This window comes from Cebus imitator, unplaced genomic scaffold, assembly GCF_001604975.1.
Source record: "Cebus imitator isolate Cc_AM_T3 unplaced genomic scaffold, Cebus_imitator-1.0 Scaffold380, whole genome shotgun sequence".
NCBI lineage: Eukaryota > Metazoa > Chordata > Mammalia > Primates > Cebidae > Cebus > Cebus imitator.
In genome coordinates this window covers 256,365-276,550 of record NW_016107695.1, presented here as the reverse complement: position 1 = coordinate 276,550, position 20,186 = coordinate 256,365, and the positions used below count along the sequence as shown (strand labels likewise).

The window sequence follows — 20,186 nt, the reverse complement described above, 5'->3', positions numbered from 1 at the left end:
ATTCAGTGCCTCTGTAGATGAACTGCCAATACTTTTATTTCTTTATTTTCAGTCTTTCCTTTTCAATTCTTCTTCCAAAATTATTTTATTTTGATAAAAACATCAGAGTAATATCTGGGTATGGTGGCCCACACCTGGGGTCCCAGACACTCAAGAGGCTAGGGTGGGAAGATTGCAGGAGTCCAAGAGTTAGAATCCAGCCCAGACAACATAGGGAGACTCCGTCTCTAATTTTTTTTAATAAAAATAAATACATTGAAGTATTTTTAAAAACCTGCATTCCCCTCCACATACTCAATAAGTTGTCAGGACAGAAGATTATCACTAAAATAAGAGATAGTTTTCATTGCCCTTTTCTATACTGTATACTATTTCAGACTTCAAAAAACATATTGACTTGAATATAAAAATCGAAGAATTTTTTTATAGCAGCCTGAGTGTCTATAAAGCCCTGTTAACTTTATAGTGTTTCTATGATGGCTAAGTACTATGAGAACTGTATTTCCCAACACTATCAAAAAATTTCTTAGTTCAAACAAGGCAGTGTGCCCTGCATTTCCTCAGAAATTGGTATAAGTTCAATATTCCCTTTGACATTTCCATTTCCCACAAACAGCAATGGATTCTGCACATAAAAACTCACTGAAGTGATCTTGTGTCAGAGTATATTAATTAGTGATTTTGCTAGTATCTGAATTTAGCCTCTTCTGATTGCTGTTCTAACAGATCAGTTGATATTCTGGCCTCAGGAAGCATCAGTTGAACAGGGCATGCTCAAAATATTACATTTCATATTTAATAATTCATGCTTAGAATATCATTGGCCAGGTTGGAAACAGAGGCAGGTGCACTGCACATTGCCAAGTTCGAGAATAAGAACCGGGCTCCCATCCCAGTGGAGTCCTTCTACCAGATGTGGGTCTTGCCGGTCAAATGAGTGGAAGGCAGCAATGGAGACCCAGGGCACAGGCAGCTGAGGGTTGGGCAGTTGTTGGGAAGGCGGCTCATTTGGAAACGGTCAGTGAGCACCTCCAGGCCACAGGATGAAGAGTCTCCACAGTGTGCCCTGAGACCCTGCAACAAAGTCCTGAGATGGAAAAGCCAAACTTCCAGGCTCTTCCATGGACCACTGAAATAAAAAGTCTGGGATAAGGGCACAGAAATCTTCATTTTTTTCAGAAACACTCTCATGGATTTGTATGCGGTTCCATTCTGTATGCCATGATTTTCCAATTCAATTATTTGTCACTCCACGAAGATAAATGCAGTACTTATCCAGACTGCCTAAGCCACAAATCCACAGCATAGCAGGCTTCTCATTTTGACTACTGTTGGTGAGAGGTAAGTTACTCACATATGAATCCTGGAATAAACCAGCTATTACTGACTCGAGTTCAGAATCTTTCGTTTTACACTGTAGATCATAATGCATTGCACTTGGAAGTCACAGGCCTGACAGGCTTGGATGGTTTACAGTAAGAATAACAATATCCCACCAGTTTCATAGTTCAGTTTCCTTCCCTTTCTGTTGAAGAAATTCTGTCGGCAACCGCAAATCTTGAAGCCAATCCCTTATTTTCTCATTGTCTTAATTTATCATCTAGACAGCTCATCTCTGCATGGCAGTGAAAGATAAATACTATGTAGAGTACATTTTTCTTGGCTCTTATAAAAATTACTTGAATGTAAAGTAGGTAACGTGGCAATGGCAAGTTGCCTGCTTCTGTAGTCTGCATGGCGGCATTTACATTCACAGTTTGGCTGTTGCCTTTGCCAGAATCTGTAGAACATTTTCCGAAAGGAAGGTAGTGTAGATTCCTTAGGAATGAAATTAACATTTAAGATGTGGGCATTGATGAGACAGTCAGGAAATATCTGGAAATGACACACTTTTCAGAACTAGAAATTGTACATGAAAACACACATTTGAAACCACTCAGGGACTAAAAAAGAAAAAAACAAGCATTAATGCCACGCTAATAGAAATATAATATATATTGCTACTCAAAGAAACAAGCAACTTTTTTGAAATGTTGATTTGGAACTGAGTTCTAGTCAAAAAAACCTGAGAAGGAAACCTTTCTCCAGTTCCTGAGTGTCCATAGTAAGAAAGACGTGGCTTCTGCTCTTGAATCTGCCCCGAAAGGCTCCATACAGCTCACCCCCCTTTTCTTCGCAATGCTTCCTGGTCCTTGCTGGTGGTAGCAGAACTCACGGCTCTCTTCTGCCCTTATACAGCTTTGTGGGTGAGTAGGTGGGCACCATACTGAAGAAGACAGAATCTGAAGTCAGACCAATGAGGTGTGAAGCGTTGCGTGTCCACTCACCCACTGTTTGGTTTGTTCAGGCACTTTAACTTCGTGTGCCTCAGTTTCCTTACCTGCGATAGGAAGGCAATAAAGTAGCCACTTGCTAAGGTTGTGATGATTGCATAAAGCACTTATAGTGACTGTGACACAGTAAGCACCTAATCAGTGCAAGTAAATGTTTAAATTGACCTCTGATATGGTTTGGCTGTGTCCCCACTCAAATCTCAACTTGAATTATATCTCCCAAAATTCCCATATGTTGTGGGAGAGACCCAGGGGGAGGTAACTGAACCACAGGGGCCTATTTTTCCTGTGCTGTTCTCATGATAGTGACTAACTTTCACAAAATCCGATTATTTTATCAGGGATTTCTGCTTTTGCTTCTCTCTCATTCTCTCTTCCCTGCTGCCATGTAAGAAGTGCCTTTCACCCTCCCCCATGATTGTGAGGCCTCCCCAGCCACACGGAAATGTAAGTTCAATTAAATCTACTTTGCTTCCCGGTCTCAGGTAGGTCTTTATCAGCAGTGTCAAATGGACTAATATAACCTCAAACTATTTTGCCTTTGGCTACAAATAAGAAGATGTGAGCAGGTGGCCCAGACAAGAAAGTCCAAGTAACAGCCAGGCAAACCCAGTGCAGGGAGGCCGCCAGTGCCTGACAGGATGGCACCAAGCTGTCGGACAGACCCAAGTCTACAGGGAAGGCCCTGTGGCTCTGAATCCAAAGATGGGCTTCATGCTGGCCCTGTCATTTGTTGATGAGACACTAACTTTGGTCGCTTTACCCCATCATCCTCAGCGACATATCCAGTACACACAATAATTATCAGACTGCTTTACTGTTAATGTTTATATATTTCACACATTTGTAAAACATAGACTATATGTAAAAATGTAAACTATACATTCTATACTACTGCAAGCAGATACACACACATGCCCCCTCCAGAGTGTCACACCATATCAATCCACTCTGTGGATGGGAGACCTACTCAAGGGTCACAAAGATCATATAACCCAATACCTAATTTTAGAGATAAGAAAATCTAGGTTGAAAAGATTTGCTGAGGAACCAAATAGGCAAATATATATAATTTTTTCTTATTATTTAAGTATCTTTAAGAAGTAACTGTTCAAACCAAGTCAGTAATGACACAGTGTGGAACTTAGAACAAATGCTGTCTTCATCCACTCAGGCTGCTATCACAAGATGCCATCAATTGGGTGGTTTCTGAATGACAGACATTTCTTTTTCACCGTTCTGGAGGCTAGAAGTCCAAGATCATGGTGCTGGCAGTGTCTGGCAAGGACGCTTCCTCACAGACAGTGCCTTCTTGCTGCCCCTCACATGGTGGAAAGCTCCACCAAGTGCCCTCAGGCCTCTTTTATGACAGCATTATTCCTCTCATGAGGCTCTTCCCTTGTGACCTCATCACCGCCCAGTGGTCCCACCACTAACACCATCATCTTGGGCGTGAGGCTTTCAATATATGAATTTGGGGGGCATAAAACAAACATTTAGATCATAACATTGTAAAAGTAAAATGCACGTTAGTAATAACACACAGCCTGAAGAGGAGACATGGAAGTTTGCTATTGTGAGATTAAGTGGTATCATATCACTTAACCATAGAATGCCACAGTTAAAGATTTATACTTTAAACCTTAAAGCAACCTCAAATTAACTAAATAAAGAATCACACCTAAGAAACAAAAAAAAAGAAAAAACATGATAAATGGAAATACAAAAAATATCCAATGGGGCCAAAAGAAAGCACAAAAATAAAAAGAAAAGAAAGATCAGATGGAGCAGATAGAAAACAAATAAGCAAGACCGAGTTTTAAACATATGTTAATAATCATATTAAATATGAATGGTCTAAACACACACATTAAAAGGCAGAAATAGTCAAACTGGATAAAAGATCAAGACCTAACTAAATACAGCCTATAAGAAATGCACTCCAAACATACAGACCCAAATAGGTTTAAGAAAATAATTTTAAAAGATATGCCATCTGAACACTGCTAAAAAGAAAAGCTAGAGTGGCTATATTAACATTGGACAAAGTATATTTCAAAGCAAAAAGTATTCCCAGGAATAAAGACCACCATGGCATTACAATAAAGGTGTCTACTCATTAAGCAGAGACAATAACCCTAACCTAATAAAATAGCTTCAAAATAAAGAAAACAAAAAAAAAACTGATAGAATTACAGGGAAAAAGAGAAAACCTGGAGGTACAGTCAGAGATTTCAATGCTGCCCTCAATACTGGAAAGGACAGGCACCACATAAGGACGCTGCCCTCAGTACTGGAAAGGACAGACACCACATAAGGACGCTGCCCTCAGTACTGGAAAGGACAGGCACCACATAAGGACGCTGCCCTCAATACTGGAAAGGACAGGCACCACATAAGGACGCCGAAGGCTTGAGGAACGCTCTTAACCAACGTGACGCGTTTCTCAGATGCTCCGCCGCCAACAGCAGAGTCTACTTTCTTTTCAGGTGTACACAGATCACAAAGCAAAAGCAATAAATTCAAGCCATGCAAGGCATTCCCTTTGTCCACATGGAGTTAAATTGGAAATCAATAAAAAAGTATTTCAAGAAAGACTTCAAATATTTGAAAACAAAACGGCACGCTTTCAGATAACCCATGAATAAATGACAAAACTCAAAAGAGAACTTCAAAAGTATCTTGAACTAAATGAGCATGAAAACATTTTCACAATTTGAGGGATGCCCTAATGCAGCATACAGGGGAGCACACGGCATCCACAGCTGTGTCAGGGGCTTCAGAGAACAGAAGGGGACCCTGGATCTGCGTCAGGGGCTTCTGAGGACTGAAGTGGACCCTGGGAAGGCACAGACGCGACTCAGACTCTGCAGGATGACAAGCACCAGCCTCTACACCTCTGTGCCAGGCTGCACAAGTCCCCTGGCACAGAACAGGAGAGATGAGAGAGAACGTGGGCATCACAGTGAGACCAGCGGGAGCAGAACAAAGGTCAGTCTCAGGAGCATTTGAGACATAGAAACTGGTCAAAAAAAAAAAAAATCTGTACAATCTGCGGAAGTGAAATAAGGAACAGAGAGGATGGGGAGGCCAAGGAGATGGAGGATGAGCTTGCAGGAGGGCTCCAAGACTCCGGCTCAGGCTCTGGGAGTTGCAGGTGACAAAGTCAGAAGAGCACGCTACAGACCAGGAAGGAAACACCTGGGCTGGATCAGAGTCAGGAGTGTGAGCACGGCAGCGCTTCCAGGGGGAACGCCCAGGGCAAGTGGGTCTAAAGGACACATGTTGGAGCTGTTAGAAAATACTCAGAGATCATCGGTTAAGATGAGGAAAAGTATGATAAATTCAGAGGCAGCATAGAGTGAAGAAACAATAAAGCTGACAGCGGATCCCAGAGAAACCTGCACGTGGAGTGACCATTTCCTGTTCGGTCTGCCTCCCTGTGCCGTGGCCTCCCGAGGCCCTCTACCTGTCTGGCCATGGTTCCTCCACTGCAGCCAGGGCTGGGGACAGAGGAAATGGAGTTGGTGAAAACGAGAAAACAAAGCCAAAAAATCACAGCTGAAGCACACATGAGTCCTGATGGGAGGCCGTAACCCCAGCAGGGTCTTCACAAAGCTGGACCCTGAACACTGAAGTGTTCAACTCACACCAGTCAGACCCAACTTGGGTTCTAATCCAAACATGTGCCTGGACTAACATCTGTGTGTCTGTAACAAACCAAAGGTCATTTTCAGTTTAAAATGTCAAGTGTACCTTAAAAGAAACGCTGTACTCGAGGCAGAGGGGATGTCTATGAAGATGGGGCCACAGGGAAAGGCGCTCTCACGAGAGACAAGAAGGGGCGCTGGCCACAGGGACGCGCTGCAGCCATCTCTTTCACTTCAACATCATTAGGAAATAAGCAAAACAGAATCCCTTTCTTTCAAATTTTACAATTTAAAAACCTAATCCATGAGGATAAGGAAGTCTACTTTCCAAATTCAGAGTCTGCCTTCGTTTCGTGATTTCTGAATCCACACCTGGAGGGGGGCACGGGTGGGTGGAGGTTTAAAAGAAAGTCTGTGTTTCGTGAGCAGCTCAGAGGCACTAAAAACATATCCGTGACATGATGTGGCCTTCACAAGACAGTGGCTGCATGAGTCAGGGTTTCTGAAGGGACAGAACTCATGGGATGGATTAATATACGGAGGGGGTTTACCAGGAGAGTTGACTCACACCATCACAAGGGGAAGCCCCACATTGGTCTATCTACAAGCTGAGGAGCAAGAAGCCAGACCCAGTCCCAAAACCCCACAGGTGGGGAAGCCGACAGTGCAGCCTTCAGTCTGTGGCCGAAGGCCCAAGAGCCCCTGGCAAGCCATGGTAAAGGTCCAAGAGTCCAGAAGCCAAAGAACTTGGAGTGTGGTGTTCGGGTGCTGTAAGCACCCAGCACAGGAGAAAGACGGCGACTGGGAGACTCAGCCAGTCCCGTCCTTCCACGTTCCCCTGCCTGCTTTTATTCTAGCCACAGGGACAGCTAATTAGACGGTGCCCACTCAGACTAGGGGTGGGTCTTCCTTTCCCAGCCCACTGACCTCACAGACATACCCAGGACAATACTTTGTATCCTTCATTCCAGTCAAGTTGGCACTCAATATTCACCATCACAGTGGTACAGGGAGCAGCAGGCAACAGGAGGCTGAGGGGGGCTGCGCTGTTTTGTGGTTCCCAATCCGTGTCCCTCCCTCGTCACTTCCTGCCCTCTCCATGGCTGACCACCCTCTGCATTTGGGGAGAGCCGTGCTGGGCTTCGAGTCAGGTGCAGTCTCCCCAGAGGACAGACAGCTGGAGGCAGCTCTACCACTCAGCATCCGGATGGAGTGCAGCAGTCACACTGGCTCCCACGCAAGAGGTGAGTGGGAAATAGAGATTTCTAACACCTGGGGAGGTGGGAGGGAAAAAGAGATTTCTTACACTTGGGGAGATGTTTTCAAGAGCTGGGACTTCAGAGTCCCTCTGAACTATTAAATGGATAATAGATATGGGGCAATGTTCTGCCTTACCTGAAACTGAATTCCTTAGATGTTTCTAATTTAAAATAATATGTAGAATTTCATATTAAAAGTTAGTCTTCTGATGAGTGACTGAAGTTTAATCTTGGTATAAAATTTAATGCAAAAAAATTAGGCTTTGCATTTAGGACCTTGGGCTTACTCATCCACCCTGGGAGTTGCCCTGACCTCTCTTCTAGCACTGGAACTCTCTGTGCCTCCCATCTCCCAGCCCAGTTTTCTGACCCTGTCACCCATTCTGTCAGCTAGCCCTTGATATGCCTCAGGTAACCAACGTGTGATTAAGTAAGTGAGTGAGTGAGTGAGTGAGTGAAGTAATCAACAACCATGTCCTCATGCAAACACCCATGTGAGCCCCACATGCAACCACAGGTGCAGAACACGTTAGGGAGGTAAGTGCCCACTCCAGGGACCTGCATCACTGGGTCTGGGGAGACCCTGCCAGGTGCTTGTCAGCATGTACCCCCTTCCCACCTGCACACCCGCCGCGAAGCCTTGCCGAGCCTCAGAAGCCTCCCGGCCTGGGGGCCTGCTCCTGCCACGTTACTTATAAGGTAGCAGATGTGTTCTGACCAGGACAGGAAAGAAACTGAGAATCAAGAGATACTTGGTGAGACGCCATCTCTACAAAAAAAAAAAAAAATTAGTCGGGGGTGGTGGCTTGAGCCTGTAGTCCCAGCAACTCAGGAAGCTGAGGTGGGAGCGTCACTTGAGCCAGGGAGTTTGAGGTTGTAGTGAGCCATGATTATACCACTTGACTCCAGCCTGGGTGACAGAGCAAGACTGTCTAAGACAAACAAACAAACAAAAAACTACAACACACCCAAAAATTCGGGGAGGTTTGGAGGGAGACCAACTGTCTCTCAACAGAACAATTAACAGAACCAGATTCAGAAATAACCCAGATATTGGCAATGTCAGTCAGGAATTAAAAATTATTATAATACGCTAAAAGTTCTGTAATTTCAGCAGAGATACAAATCTCTGGAGGAAGTATTTTCTAGATATTTATTCTAAGATAATCAGAATAAATCAAACTGGAAAAAGAAAATGAAACAAAACATAAAAATCCAAACCAAATCTAGAATATACATTTACTGTAAATACAAAGATGAAAATTTTAGTTTTAAATTAAAAGCTATAGCAATCATTAACTAAAACATTGAAGTATAAAGAGATGAAGGATATAAACATGCAATTTAAAAATTAAAAGAATTCCAGGCCAGGCTAAGGTGGACAGATCACAAGATGAAGATCATGAGGTCAAGAGATTGAGACCACCCTGGCCAACTTGGTGAAACCCTGTCTCTACTAAAAATACACAAATTAGCTGGGCATAGTGGCTTGCACCTATAATCCCAACTACTCGGGAGGCTGAGGCAGAAGAATCGCTTGAACCCAGGAGGTGGGTTGCAGTGAGCCGAGATCGCTCCACTGCATTCCAGCCTGGCGACAAAGCAAGACTGTCTCAAAAAAAGTAGCCTGTGGGACAACGGGTAATCTTACTAGTATTCAAGGAGAGGTAAATTAAAATTTGGGAGGTACTGTTTCTTGATAATTAACAAAGGTAATGCAAGTGTCAACAACCAAAGCTGATGAGGAAGCAAATAAGAGAAAACATTTTGAGAAGCGTTTGTCCATAGTAGAAACCTTTCAAAGTTTATTTTTCTCAGTAATGCTGCTTCTTGAGAAAGTAATATATCTTAAGAAAATAAATCCAGATACAAAAAACACTGTATGCCCAAAGACATGAGTCAAAACACTACTGATAATACCAAAATATTGAAAAACATGTCTATGTCCACTCTAAATGATATAAATATCTTAAAGATAAATCAGTTCACAAATGTCCATTTCTGCCTTTCCTGCGTGTGTCCCTGGGCTGCATGCCAGCCACCAAGGCAGAGCTGTCCCCACACCGCCCTGCTGGCCTTCCCTCCGCAATCCAGCATTCCTCCCTTCCCAGGAGGTTGTGTTGCAACCTGAACCACGCCGGGTGCACCTGGGCTCTGTACACACACCTCTGCCTTCGTCTGTGTCTTGTCTTTCACAAAAACTCTCTGAGAAACCCCCCAGATTTCTACCTTGTGTTCTAGGGTAACAGTACTGACAGGGTCTAGATGCAACCCAGTATAGCTGGAAAGACAAGAGCAAATTTTCTTACAATAAATCTTGCACAACTGAAAAATGCAAAATTGAAAATAAAGCCAAACTACCCAATATAATTTCATATTGAGCTTTCATATCATTTTACATTAATCCTCTTTTATTTCATTACAGGTGACCCCTGGACAACATGGGTTTGAACTGTGCAAGTCCATTTATAGATGGAATTTTTTTCAACCAAACTTGGATCAAAAATACAGCATTTCCAGATGTGAAACCCAGGCATACAGAGGGCAGACTTTTTGACTATGTGGGTTCTGCAGGACTTGAGTGTGTGAGGATTTGGGAGCACGTGGGGAACCTGGAACCAATCCCCCATGTACATGGAGGGTGACTGTAACTATTTTACAACCGACAAAAGATAAAACTGATGATTGTGATAGTAATAGAAAATCAATTAGGGACCAGGCACGGTGGCTCACGCCTTGTAATACCAGCACTTTGGGAAGCTGAGGCAGGCAGATCACGAGGTCAGGAGTTCAAGACTAGCCTCACCAACATAGTGAAACCCCATCTCTACTAAATATACAAAAAAAATAGCTGGCTGTGGTGGCGCATGCCTGTAATCCCAGTTACTCAGGGGGCTGAGGCAGAATTGCTTGAACCTGGGAAGCGGAGGTGGCAGTGAGCCAAGATCACACCACTGCACTCCAGCCCAGTGACAGTGTGAGACTCTTTCTCAAAAAAAAAAATCAATTTGATAATATAAGGTAGGGTGATATTTGTGACTCTGTTATCCATTCAATAAATTGTATCTCTGTATCTGCGTGTGAAGCAGCTTTCTCCACACCTAACCTGCATACTTCCTGTTTTTCCTGAACTCCTTGTGTGAACAGTAGGCCCCCTCTGCAGGCCACACTTTGAAACCCAGGGACCCATCAGTTTACATCACAGCTTTCTTTCATCTTTTGCATCCCTGGTTTGAGGTATGTCTGCCTTGCTAGTATTTTGCTGAAAATAAGTCTTGCTTAGCTACAATCTCAGCCAGGATAATTTAACTAGGAAGCTTCTTGAATTTGTGTTCCCATCCTAAGCAGTTAAACAGCTATACTGATATGACAAAAACGCCACTGTCCTCGGACGTCCAATAAACTGGAGCTGACAATGCATCCCTAAGTGACATCTGACAGCGCGCATGTGGCGTGCAGCTGCAGTTCCTGGCAGGACACCCAGGTGTGCTTCAGAATCTTGGATTGCGAAGCCACTCTGCAGAGCCTGCGGTCCCTTGTGAGCTGTTACGGTTCCTCACTCATTTTTAGAGTCACAGAAATTGTTAGAATAATTTTGTAAGCAGGAGTATAATCCGCTTTTTCCAAAAGACTCGCAAGTCTTATTTTGACAATTGAGCAATAACAGTGATGAAAAACATTACTTTTTCGTTAACTATATCTAAGAAATTTACTCTGAGAGGCTCAAAACTTTAGTTTTGGAAAGAGGATAATAGTTCTCACAATTAAAACGTATTAAAACAAAAACAAGTCATGGAATCTGTCTCCTGATTTTCAAAAGTGATGTGAGTTCCCTGAAACAAGATTGGTGAATGCAACATCTGCCCCAGGTCACACACTGGAAAACAGTGGTCTCAGAACATGCCGCATCCCTGTCCCAGCAAGAGGTGGGAAGCTCATCCTGCTGTGCCAGATCTTCAGGATGATGAGCCTGAAATCGTGGGGAGAGTGGGCCAGCTTCCAGCACTGGAAGAGTGTATGGTGGGGGCCAGCATCCTGTCCCCAACCCTTTCTCACAGCCCAGTGCTCTCACCCTCAGTCCTGAAACCGCAGAAGCCACCTGGAAGGGCCAGGCCAGCCACACAGCCAGGAAAGAAGGGCTTGAAAGAATAGCTTATCTCTGCAAGCTCGTATTCAAATCAAGGAAGTCACCCAAAAGCATGAGATGAGAGAGAGGAAGCGGGGAACGTGGGTGGGCATAGTGCAATCCGTTGAAGGTCTGAATAGGGCAGAAAGGTAGAGGAGGAGGACTTCAACCCTGGTCTTTCTACCTGCCTGTTCAAGCTAGGACACTGGTGTTCTCCTGCCTTCGGTCTGGGACTTACACCAGTACCCCCCAACTCTTTCCCCACTCTCAGGCCTTTGGACTCAGGCTGGAACAACACCATCAGCTCCCCTGGGGCTCCAGCTTGCAGATAGCAGATATTGGGACTTCTCAGCCTCTACAACTGCATGAGCCAATTCACATAAAAAAAATTCAATCCATCCATTCATCCATCTCTCTATCCATACATCCATCTGTCCGCCCAACCGTCACCTATTGATTCCATTTCTCCCTTCCTCTCTCTCTGTCCATCCGTCCGTTCCTTACCTATTGATTCTGTTTCTTTGGAAATGTGTTTCTGTAACATGTATTTTAACCTCCTACTGGAACGTTGGTGTTAACTGCTCCCTGCCGCTGATCCCTGGGCTGCTGATGGCAGGCAGCCCGTGTTTCCCGTCTGGTGGGAGGAGGGCTGCCCTGTGGGACCTAACGTCTCATTCTCCTCAATATTCAGCCTGGTCTCTTGGCTGACACACGCACTTTACATGTTAATATGCCTGGGCGGGATCTTAGAGGGGTCTTTTCCATAATAAAAGTTTCAACTCATTATTTTGATGCACCTTCTAATAGATTTTCTTAAAACAAAAGCATGAGTCCCATGTTTCATTTTATGGGCATGATTTTAAAGATTATGTGTAGGGTGCACCTGGAATTTAATAAAACTGAGAAAGAACACGCTACTTTAAAAACAAAGAATGAATATTTTAAGGTTCAACGAGTTCACAAATGTTAGTGAAGGGAGAACATGTCTCTTAAAATCAAATGTTTTACTGTAAAATAAAGGCTTCTCAGCCTATCTGCCATGGGTTCCTGAAGAAGCATTGCTATTTCAGAGACAACCATGACTGCAAAAACTGCCTGCTTTTGGAGCAGTGGGAGCAATGAGCCTGCATGTTAGATATTTCTATGGACAAAGACAATTAGCACCAGATTAACAGCATTCCTAAAATTCAGTTAACAACATTACAAAATGAAATGTGGTAGAGTGTGTTCATGTTTGGAAATATTCATTCTCTGTGTCCACCCAACCTCAGGGGACTCACTCTCCACTCTGCTGGGCGGGCTGGACTTCGTGGTGGGTGTGACCGTGGGGTATGGGATAGTGGGCAGCCTCCACCTTGCCCCACAGTAGCCAGCAGGTCTGGTGGGACTTCATCATCAGCCATGCTCTGAGATAAAGGGGATGCCCAACTGAACTGATGATCTTCCATGTGTGTCAGGGAAAGCCTCTGGTATTTGGGGAGTTCTGTCACATAACAAAGATGAAGACTACCATAAAATAAACTTTTTTCAGGCCAGGCATGGTGGCAAACACCTGTAGTCCCAGCACTTTGGGAGGCTGAGGTGGGAGGATTGCTTGAGGGCAGGAGTTTGAGACCAGCCTGGGCAAGACAGCCAGACCCCATCTCTACTAAAAATAACAATTAAAAAATTAGCCAGGTATGGTGGTACATGCCTGTAGTCTCAGCTACTTGGGAAGCTGAGACAGGAGGATTGCTTGAACCCAAGAGTTTGAGGCTGAAGTGAGCTGTGATTGCACCACTGCACTCTAGCCTGGGCAAGAGTGAGACCCTGTCATACAAAAAAAAAAGCGGGGGGTGGGGGGGAGGGTGGAAAGAAGAAGAAAAGAAAAGGATTTTTTTTTCAAGACTGGAACTCAAGGATTTTTCAAAATGTACCAAGTACTTTACAGGGTACTTTCTTAGCGGAGGAAACAAAGAAGATGGCAACTTTCCTCAAGGGTTTGTTTGTAATTAACACAAAGAGAATTATGAAAATCACACAGTTAAGTAACTATTTGATGTGACTATAAACTCATTAGTCATACAGTTAGGTACTTTACGTGACTATAAACTGGCTTAATTGGTTGCAAAGAAGAATTCTCTTAGATAAGCTAAAAAAAAAAAAAAAAACAACGCTGCCTGGGACACAAGAGGGATGCCGGCGGTGACCGAGGAGACGAGGCCCCTGCGCCCAAAGGGAGAGACGCGCCAGCACCCGGCCCAGTCCACAGGGTAGTTTCCTGCAGGGTGGGTGCGTGTCAGCGGGAAAACCAGGAGCGCTGTAAGAAGGTGGGACCGGCACGCGGAGGTGGCGGCGAGGGCGGCGTCCAGACAGGGCCGGCCGAGGAGCGGCGTCTGCGTGAAGCCAGGAATGGCGCCCCCGGATGTTCACACCATGGTCTGGGCACCTGGAACTGGCGGCCACAGATTCCGTCACAGGGAAAGGGGACTTTGCGGGTGAGGCTGCGCGGGGGGCCTGGAGACGGGGAGATGGTTCTGGATGTTCCAGGTGTCCTCGCGGGGCGCAGTGTGAGGACAAAGGGGTCCACACGTTGAGAAGGGCAGAGAGAAGGTCGGAGTGAGGCCTGCGGGTCGGAATCGGCCGGAAGACCGAGGACGGACCCGAGCCGGGACAGGCGCCCCCGGAAGCCGGGAGAGGCCGAGACGGGTTCCCTCAGGGCGCGGAGGAGCGGCCTGCGTGTGGGGCTGGGCCCGGAAGACCGAGGACGGACCCGAGCCGGGACAGGCGCCCCCGGAAGCCGGGAGAGGCCGAGACGGGTTCCCTCAGGGCGCGGAGGAGCGGCCTGCGTGTGGGGCTGGGCCCGCGAGCCCCGCAGCCTCCGACCCACAGAGCTGCAGTCAGGAAACCCGCCTTTTCCTCAGCCGCCCCTGGGAGTAATTTGTTGCAGCAGCGACCGGAAGCTTCTCCGGGTCCCACGCCGGCATTCGCCACGACCGTTTTTAAACCATTTGCTTTCTTTCTGCCTGCCTGTTGGAGCCGGGACTCTGGTCTTCTTCTGCCCTTGGGCTGGGACTCAGTACCCGCAACTCTTCCCCCATTCTCACGCCTTCGGACTCCGGCTGGAACACCACCACCAGCTCTCCTAGGGCTCCAGCTTGCACACGGAAGATCGTGGCACTTCTCAGCCTCTGCAACTGCGTGGGCCAATTCACGTTAAAAAAAAATTCCTCTCCTCCTCTCTCCATCCGTCTATCGCTTATTGATTCCACGAAACGCGTTTCTCTAACATGTGTTTTATCCTCCTGCTGGGACGTTGGTGTCGTCACTCCCCAGTGCTAACCCGTGGAGTATGCTTGGTGAGGAAACGCGGGTCCTTTTGAGATTTCAGGCTGGAAGGCACGCTCTGTGAAAGTGTGACAGGGTCCCGAAATAACGGTGCTTACACCGTGCATTAGGTAAGAGGTCAGCATAAAGTTTACTTCCTTATCCATAGCCACAGTGTGGGCTGCCATTTGGGAAATAAAAACAATGGCAAGGCTTATCTTCCAGAAAGTCCTCTTGTGAATGTGAGAGGCCAGGAAGTTGTTTCAGCGCCCAGGAAGGACTTGCAAAACACACCTGCATTTTGGATTAATGTCAAGTCTATCTAGATTTTTTTTTTTTTTTTTTTTTACAATTTCAAAAAGAACTTTAAAATAAATATTTAAATGCAAATGGCAAAAACAATGTATTTTATCTCATTACAAATGTGTGCAGCGCTTAACAGATTTCCCGCACAGAAGCTCACAGTGGGGCTTAAGTGTGTGGGCTTGGAAGCCGTCGGGATGCTGGTACAAACTCTGCATATAAACTGATGTGTCTGCATCCCCACACTCTCATCTGAGACACAGCTGCACTAACACTGCAAACAGAGCTACTGACAAGAACTAGATAATATGAGGAAAGACGCTCAAACAGCTCCTCATTCTTGGGGGATGCTCAACAGTGGCTTTGGTTATTATTTTATATGGCATCATTTACTCCCAAGCAACCTTGTAGAATACAGACAAATGCTATTAGTGACCATCTGTGTCTGAGAGACTCAGGGAGATCGAGACGTCTACAGCTCGACAGACACCCGTGTTAAGAAGGAATAAGAAGTGGGAGCTGCAGTAGATATCATCACGCTCCGGGTCCGTAATGTAAGGACTCTCACCAGCACCCTAGGTACGTGGCAGCAGCCAGAGTCTGCCTCCTGGCTGAGCCGATTTCCATGAGTTTCTCCTGATTGCAAAGGTCACCACAAGCTGGGTGTCAGTGGCATTAGGTGTGCTTCTGTGACATTTTTCCACCAGGTTACAACAGTCAATAGTGAACTGGCCATTCCCAAAACCTGCTTACTCCTGGCATCAGATGTCATCCTGCAATGACCACCTGTATATTTTATCAAGAAAAACTTGATGAAGTCATAAATGAAAGGTCTGATCATTTGATGAGGCTGTAATGTGGAGGTGGATTAGAGAAACTTAAACCATCTAACAAAACAGCCCACTTCAAAGTAGCAGTAATGACTGTGGAGCTAAAAATTTATTTATCATAAGATACATATTTTAAATCAAATTTATATGAGAGAGAACATTAAGAAGTACCCATCAGAAATTAACAATTACAGGGTCTGAGGCAGGGGTCAGCAGGGCTTGTTTCCAGAGCCTAGGTCATGACTCTGCTGATCAAAACAGGATGTAGCACAGGAACTGGCCCAAACCAGCTGGGACCAAATCTCTGGTTGCCCTCATTATCCATTATGCACGAATTATAATTCATCTGCATAAGACGCTCTCACTGACACGGTGAGAGTTTACAAATGCATGGAAACAACCCAGACGTTAATGTCTATGGTTCTGGGAACTCCCACCCCTTTTCCAGAAAGTTCATGAATAGCTCACCCGCTATTTGGCATATAATTAAGAGTGAGTATAACTATGCCCACCAGCAACCCACATGTGCTGCGGCCAGCAGCTCCACCAGTGGCGTGGCCCTGCTCTGTCTGTGCAACTGCTGTTTTGCTGCACACTTTGCTTTAAAAAACTTGCTTTCTTTCACTACCAGCTCACTCTTGAATTCTTCCCTAAGCAAAGCCAAGAACCCTCCCAGGTTAAGCCCCAATTTTGGGATTTCCTGCATCAGGTCTGGACCTGTCCTATAAAATTGTGAATAGTTGATAATCAATAAAGTAAGTAGCAATTCCCCAAGTATGACCTGTGCTCTCACTGCTTCACTCCCCAATTTTCACAGCTCCAATATTTATCTCATTACCCAGATCCGATTGTTAGGGGAAATGCTGTTGGTGTTTGTGGCACAGACTTCCAGCATTTGACCATACTTGTTCCCGTGTTTTCCTTGTATGTGTGTTTTTATATCATAAACAAGATAAACCATGCTTAGGAGAGTACTGTCAATCTTTCCTTCAAAACAGCAGCACCCTCATATACTGCAAAATGGAATCACATATTATATAAATATGAGTTTACCTCCAAGTTTACCTGTGTTTCACATGAGAACTTTACTTGCTACCCAATGGTATTGATTTTAAAGTGAAGCTCTCCTTGTTTATTAAATTATGCAGGATAGGCTTCAAAGGGTGCTGTTTTACTGAGACTCAGCCATTTTTCTTTCATACATGTTTTTTGGATTGTTGCAAGCCTCTGGTTAATTTCAGAGTTCTAAGGAAGCAGGTTTTGGCAATTACTGTTACTGTTTTCATTGCCTTTGTGAAGGAGAAGATTTTCAGTGTCCTGTCCCTCCATCCCAAGTGCTTCTTTATCATGTTTACTTTTAACAAAAATTTTTCCTGCCTGTTGTTTCCAAATCTTAACTTTTACTCAATTTTATGTGGTTAACTGTCTCTTCAATACTTAACTAATACTGTCCAAACCTGAGAAAACCTACATGATCAGCAAACATAATTTAAAAGTTATTGTTGTCATAATAATTATTTTAATACCATTTAAATAACAACTGAATAACAACTAAAATACTTCCAGTTGTTTGATTTACAATGCTGGGAAACAGAGGAACAGTAGTGAGGTGATATATGTGGAAGAAAGTGGACTAATATCAATAAAGAAAGGAAATTTTAAAAAATTAACAAAGAACCAATAATTATACTCACTCCTATATACATGAATAAGTATAATGAACTTAGTGAAATATATATATATAATTCAGTGTTATATCATTATGTTTAATGAATCAATATGATGAATATGTATACATAACTGGCTTCTCTCTGCCTAATCTTTAGCAGCCCTTCATCAAGAAGCAAGGTTCATGACAACTACAACTTGTTGCTTTTTCCTCTTTCTTTCTTAGAACGATATTTACACCATATTTACTTCTTTTATTCATTAATCTCAAGGCCAGTAGAGACCTACACAACTTTTCATTGAAAATGTTCAAGTAGTCAAAAAAATTCCCTTAATCAGGCTAAAAGGCATTTTGATGCCAAATACTGAAGTGTCAAGACAACTAACATCTGATTCCCCCCATAAATCACTATACCACTCCCCGCCATCCACCCTGCTGGGTCTAGCTTTGCACTTTTCATCTTTCTTTCCTGACCACTCCTCCATCTCACTGCCCAAATGCTGTTCAAAGGACTAAAAAAGAATACAACACAAAACAGTACATTTTAAAAATGCAGAAATAGGTGATGGCACAAGTATTATCTAGAAAAGCAGGTGCTTTACAGTGTACATGGCACAGTCTCATCATGGGAAGTGTAAAGCATCATCAAGATGTACTTTTCAGTATTGTTTATAATAGGGAAGGAAAACTTAAATTCAAATTCTCATCTGCAGCAAACTGAAAAGATAAATTAGGGCCAAGGATGGAACTCTGGAGTATCTCGAAGCCTTCAAACCACAGTGCTGATGGGAACTCTAGTCCGTGATAACAAAGATGCACTTACTCATTTTCAACATTCAGTACACAGTGGCAGGACCACTTGTGCCAGGCACTGCAACGTGCCCTGAACGGGGTCACAAGACACATGTAGAGTGCCGTTCCACCTGGTCACATTCACTAGGCCAGAGCACACAGTCACAGAATGACGCTATTCTCTGAATCAAAGCCTCATTCTTAAAGAGACAAAATGAAATTATTCCCAAACACTGGAGATTAATTAATACCCAATATTTATTTTTTAAATTTATTTTTTTTTTGAGACAGTCTCATTTTGTTGCCCAGGCTGAAGTGCAGTGCTGCGATCTTGGCTCACTGCAACCTCCGCCTCCCAGATTCAAGAGATTCTCCTGCTTTGGCCTCCAGAGTAGCTGGGATTACAGGTGCCCACCACCATGCCCAGCTAATTTTTGTATTTTTTAGTAGAGACAGGGTTTCGCCATGTTGGCCAGGCAGGTCTTGAACTCCTGATCTCAGGTGATCCACCTGCCTCGGACTCCCAAAGTGTTGGGATTACAGGTGTGAGCCACCATGCCTGGCCAATATCTAATATTTTTAATCTTTTGCTAAAAATCTCTCTCTACATTTAACAGAAGACCATTAATTTTTATATACAATTGATTTGCAATGGTTATTTTCATGTTTTTTTCTAATTAAGAAAGTTTCTGGAAATGTTGTGGTCTTTTTTCCATAAGAATTTTCAAAATCCTGTTCTTACTTGCTCTGCTGCTTGCTTTTTTGCTGGCACTGGTGTCCATGTTAGTGCCCCATGTAACTGTATTTGTCCATGAGTCTTCCCATACATTCCTGTTTCATTCGGATCAAACATGCACGAGTGCTGAGTGGCAAACACCTTCATTATAAAGAAACTTTTCCAGATTAATTTTCCTACAATAAAGGTTTATTTCTTTTTCTCCCCAGTAGAAGTTTGTTTCCCAATTTCTCCCTGTAGTCAGTGAACACTGGCATGTAACCTTAAATACTGTAAGATTTCACCAAAATAAAGTCATAAAGATAAAAATATATAATGTAAGACTTGTGTGCAGCAGAGGTGCCCCGCCCACTCAGCAAGACTGTACCTGGGGTGCTGATGGGTTGAAGGCCACTCCGGTGACGATGTCTGTGTGCCCAGCCAGCCGGTGAGAAAACGTGCTGGAGCCCATTTCATACATGTAAGCCTACAAGACAAGATGACCAGGTGTGCCATGTTAACTCAGAGTCAGTAATCAGCTATAAGCTACACAGAGCAGAAAGACAGTATATAGTCTATAGATTAGTGTCATTGATGAAATGCAACAGCAACAACCAAGATGGCTGACAAAACGTCATCCAACTTATGGAACTAGCTTTATAAAATAGGCATATTTTCCTCTTCTGTCTTGTAGATTTTTAACATCTTAGTGAACTTATGTCATACTTTTTATTTACATCAAAAGCCTCCATAGTATCCTGTGAACAGTTTTAAATATATGCTTATGTTTGATAACTAATTTTAAGGAAGGAGTATAGATTCTGTAATTCAACCTTACCTTGAATTTCCAAATTGAATGAAGAAATAAAAGATGCACTATTGTCCTCCCCCATAAACTTGATAGGTACATACAATATACTTTCCTTCCTACTCATCAGCTTAGAATTTAAACAATTCAAATACTTAGATTTTTATAGCTGTTGATAAGTTCTTCTCTAATTGTGTATGTGTATATATATGTATATATGCACACACACACAAACAATTCTGGAAATATACATCCAGAATTGCCATCAAATATTTTATTTCACAGACAAACTCTGTTTTCAGATACCATTCTGATAGAATTGAAAGATGAGCTCATCATTAAGTAACAAAGTATATCAACAAATATTTTCAAAAGCCTACTAGTAATAAAGAGCA

General features: G+C 43.8%; 1 protein-coding gene across 1 annotated transcript in view; it reads right to left on the bottom strand.

Moving 5' to 3' along the window:
* The window catches only part of WDR27 (WD repeat domain 27), a 275,100-nt gene that overhangs the window by 115,335 nt on the left and 139,579 nt on the right, over positions 1 to 20,186 (bottom strand). The window contains exon 26 of the mRNA XM_037731066.1: positions 19,372 to 19,470. Within this exon, the coding sequence (XP_037586994.1) occupies positions 19,372 to 19,470 (99 nt within the window). The remainder of the gene's footprint in view (positions 1 to 19,371; positions 19,471 to 20,186) is intronic.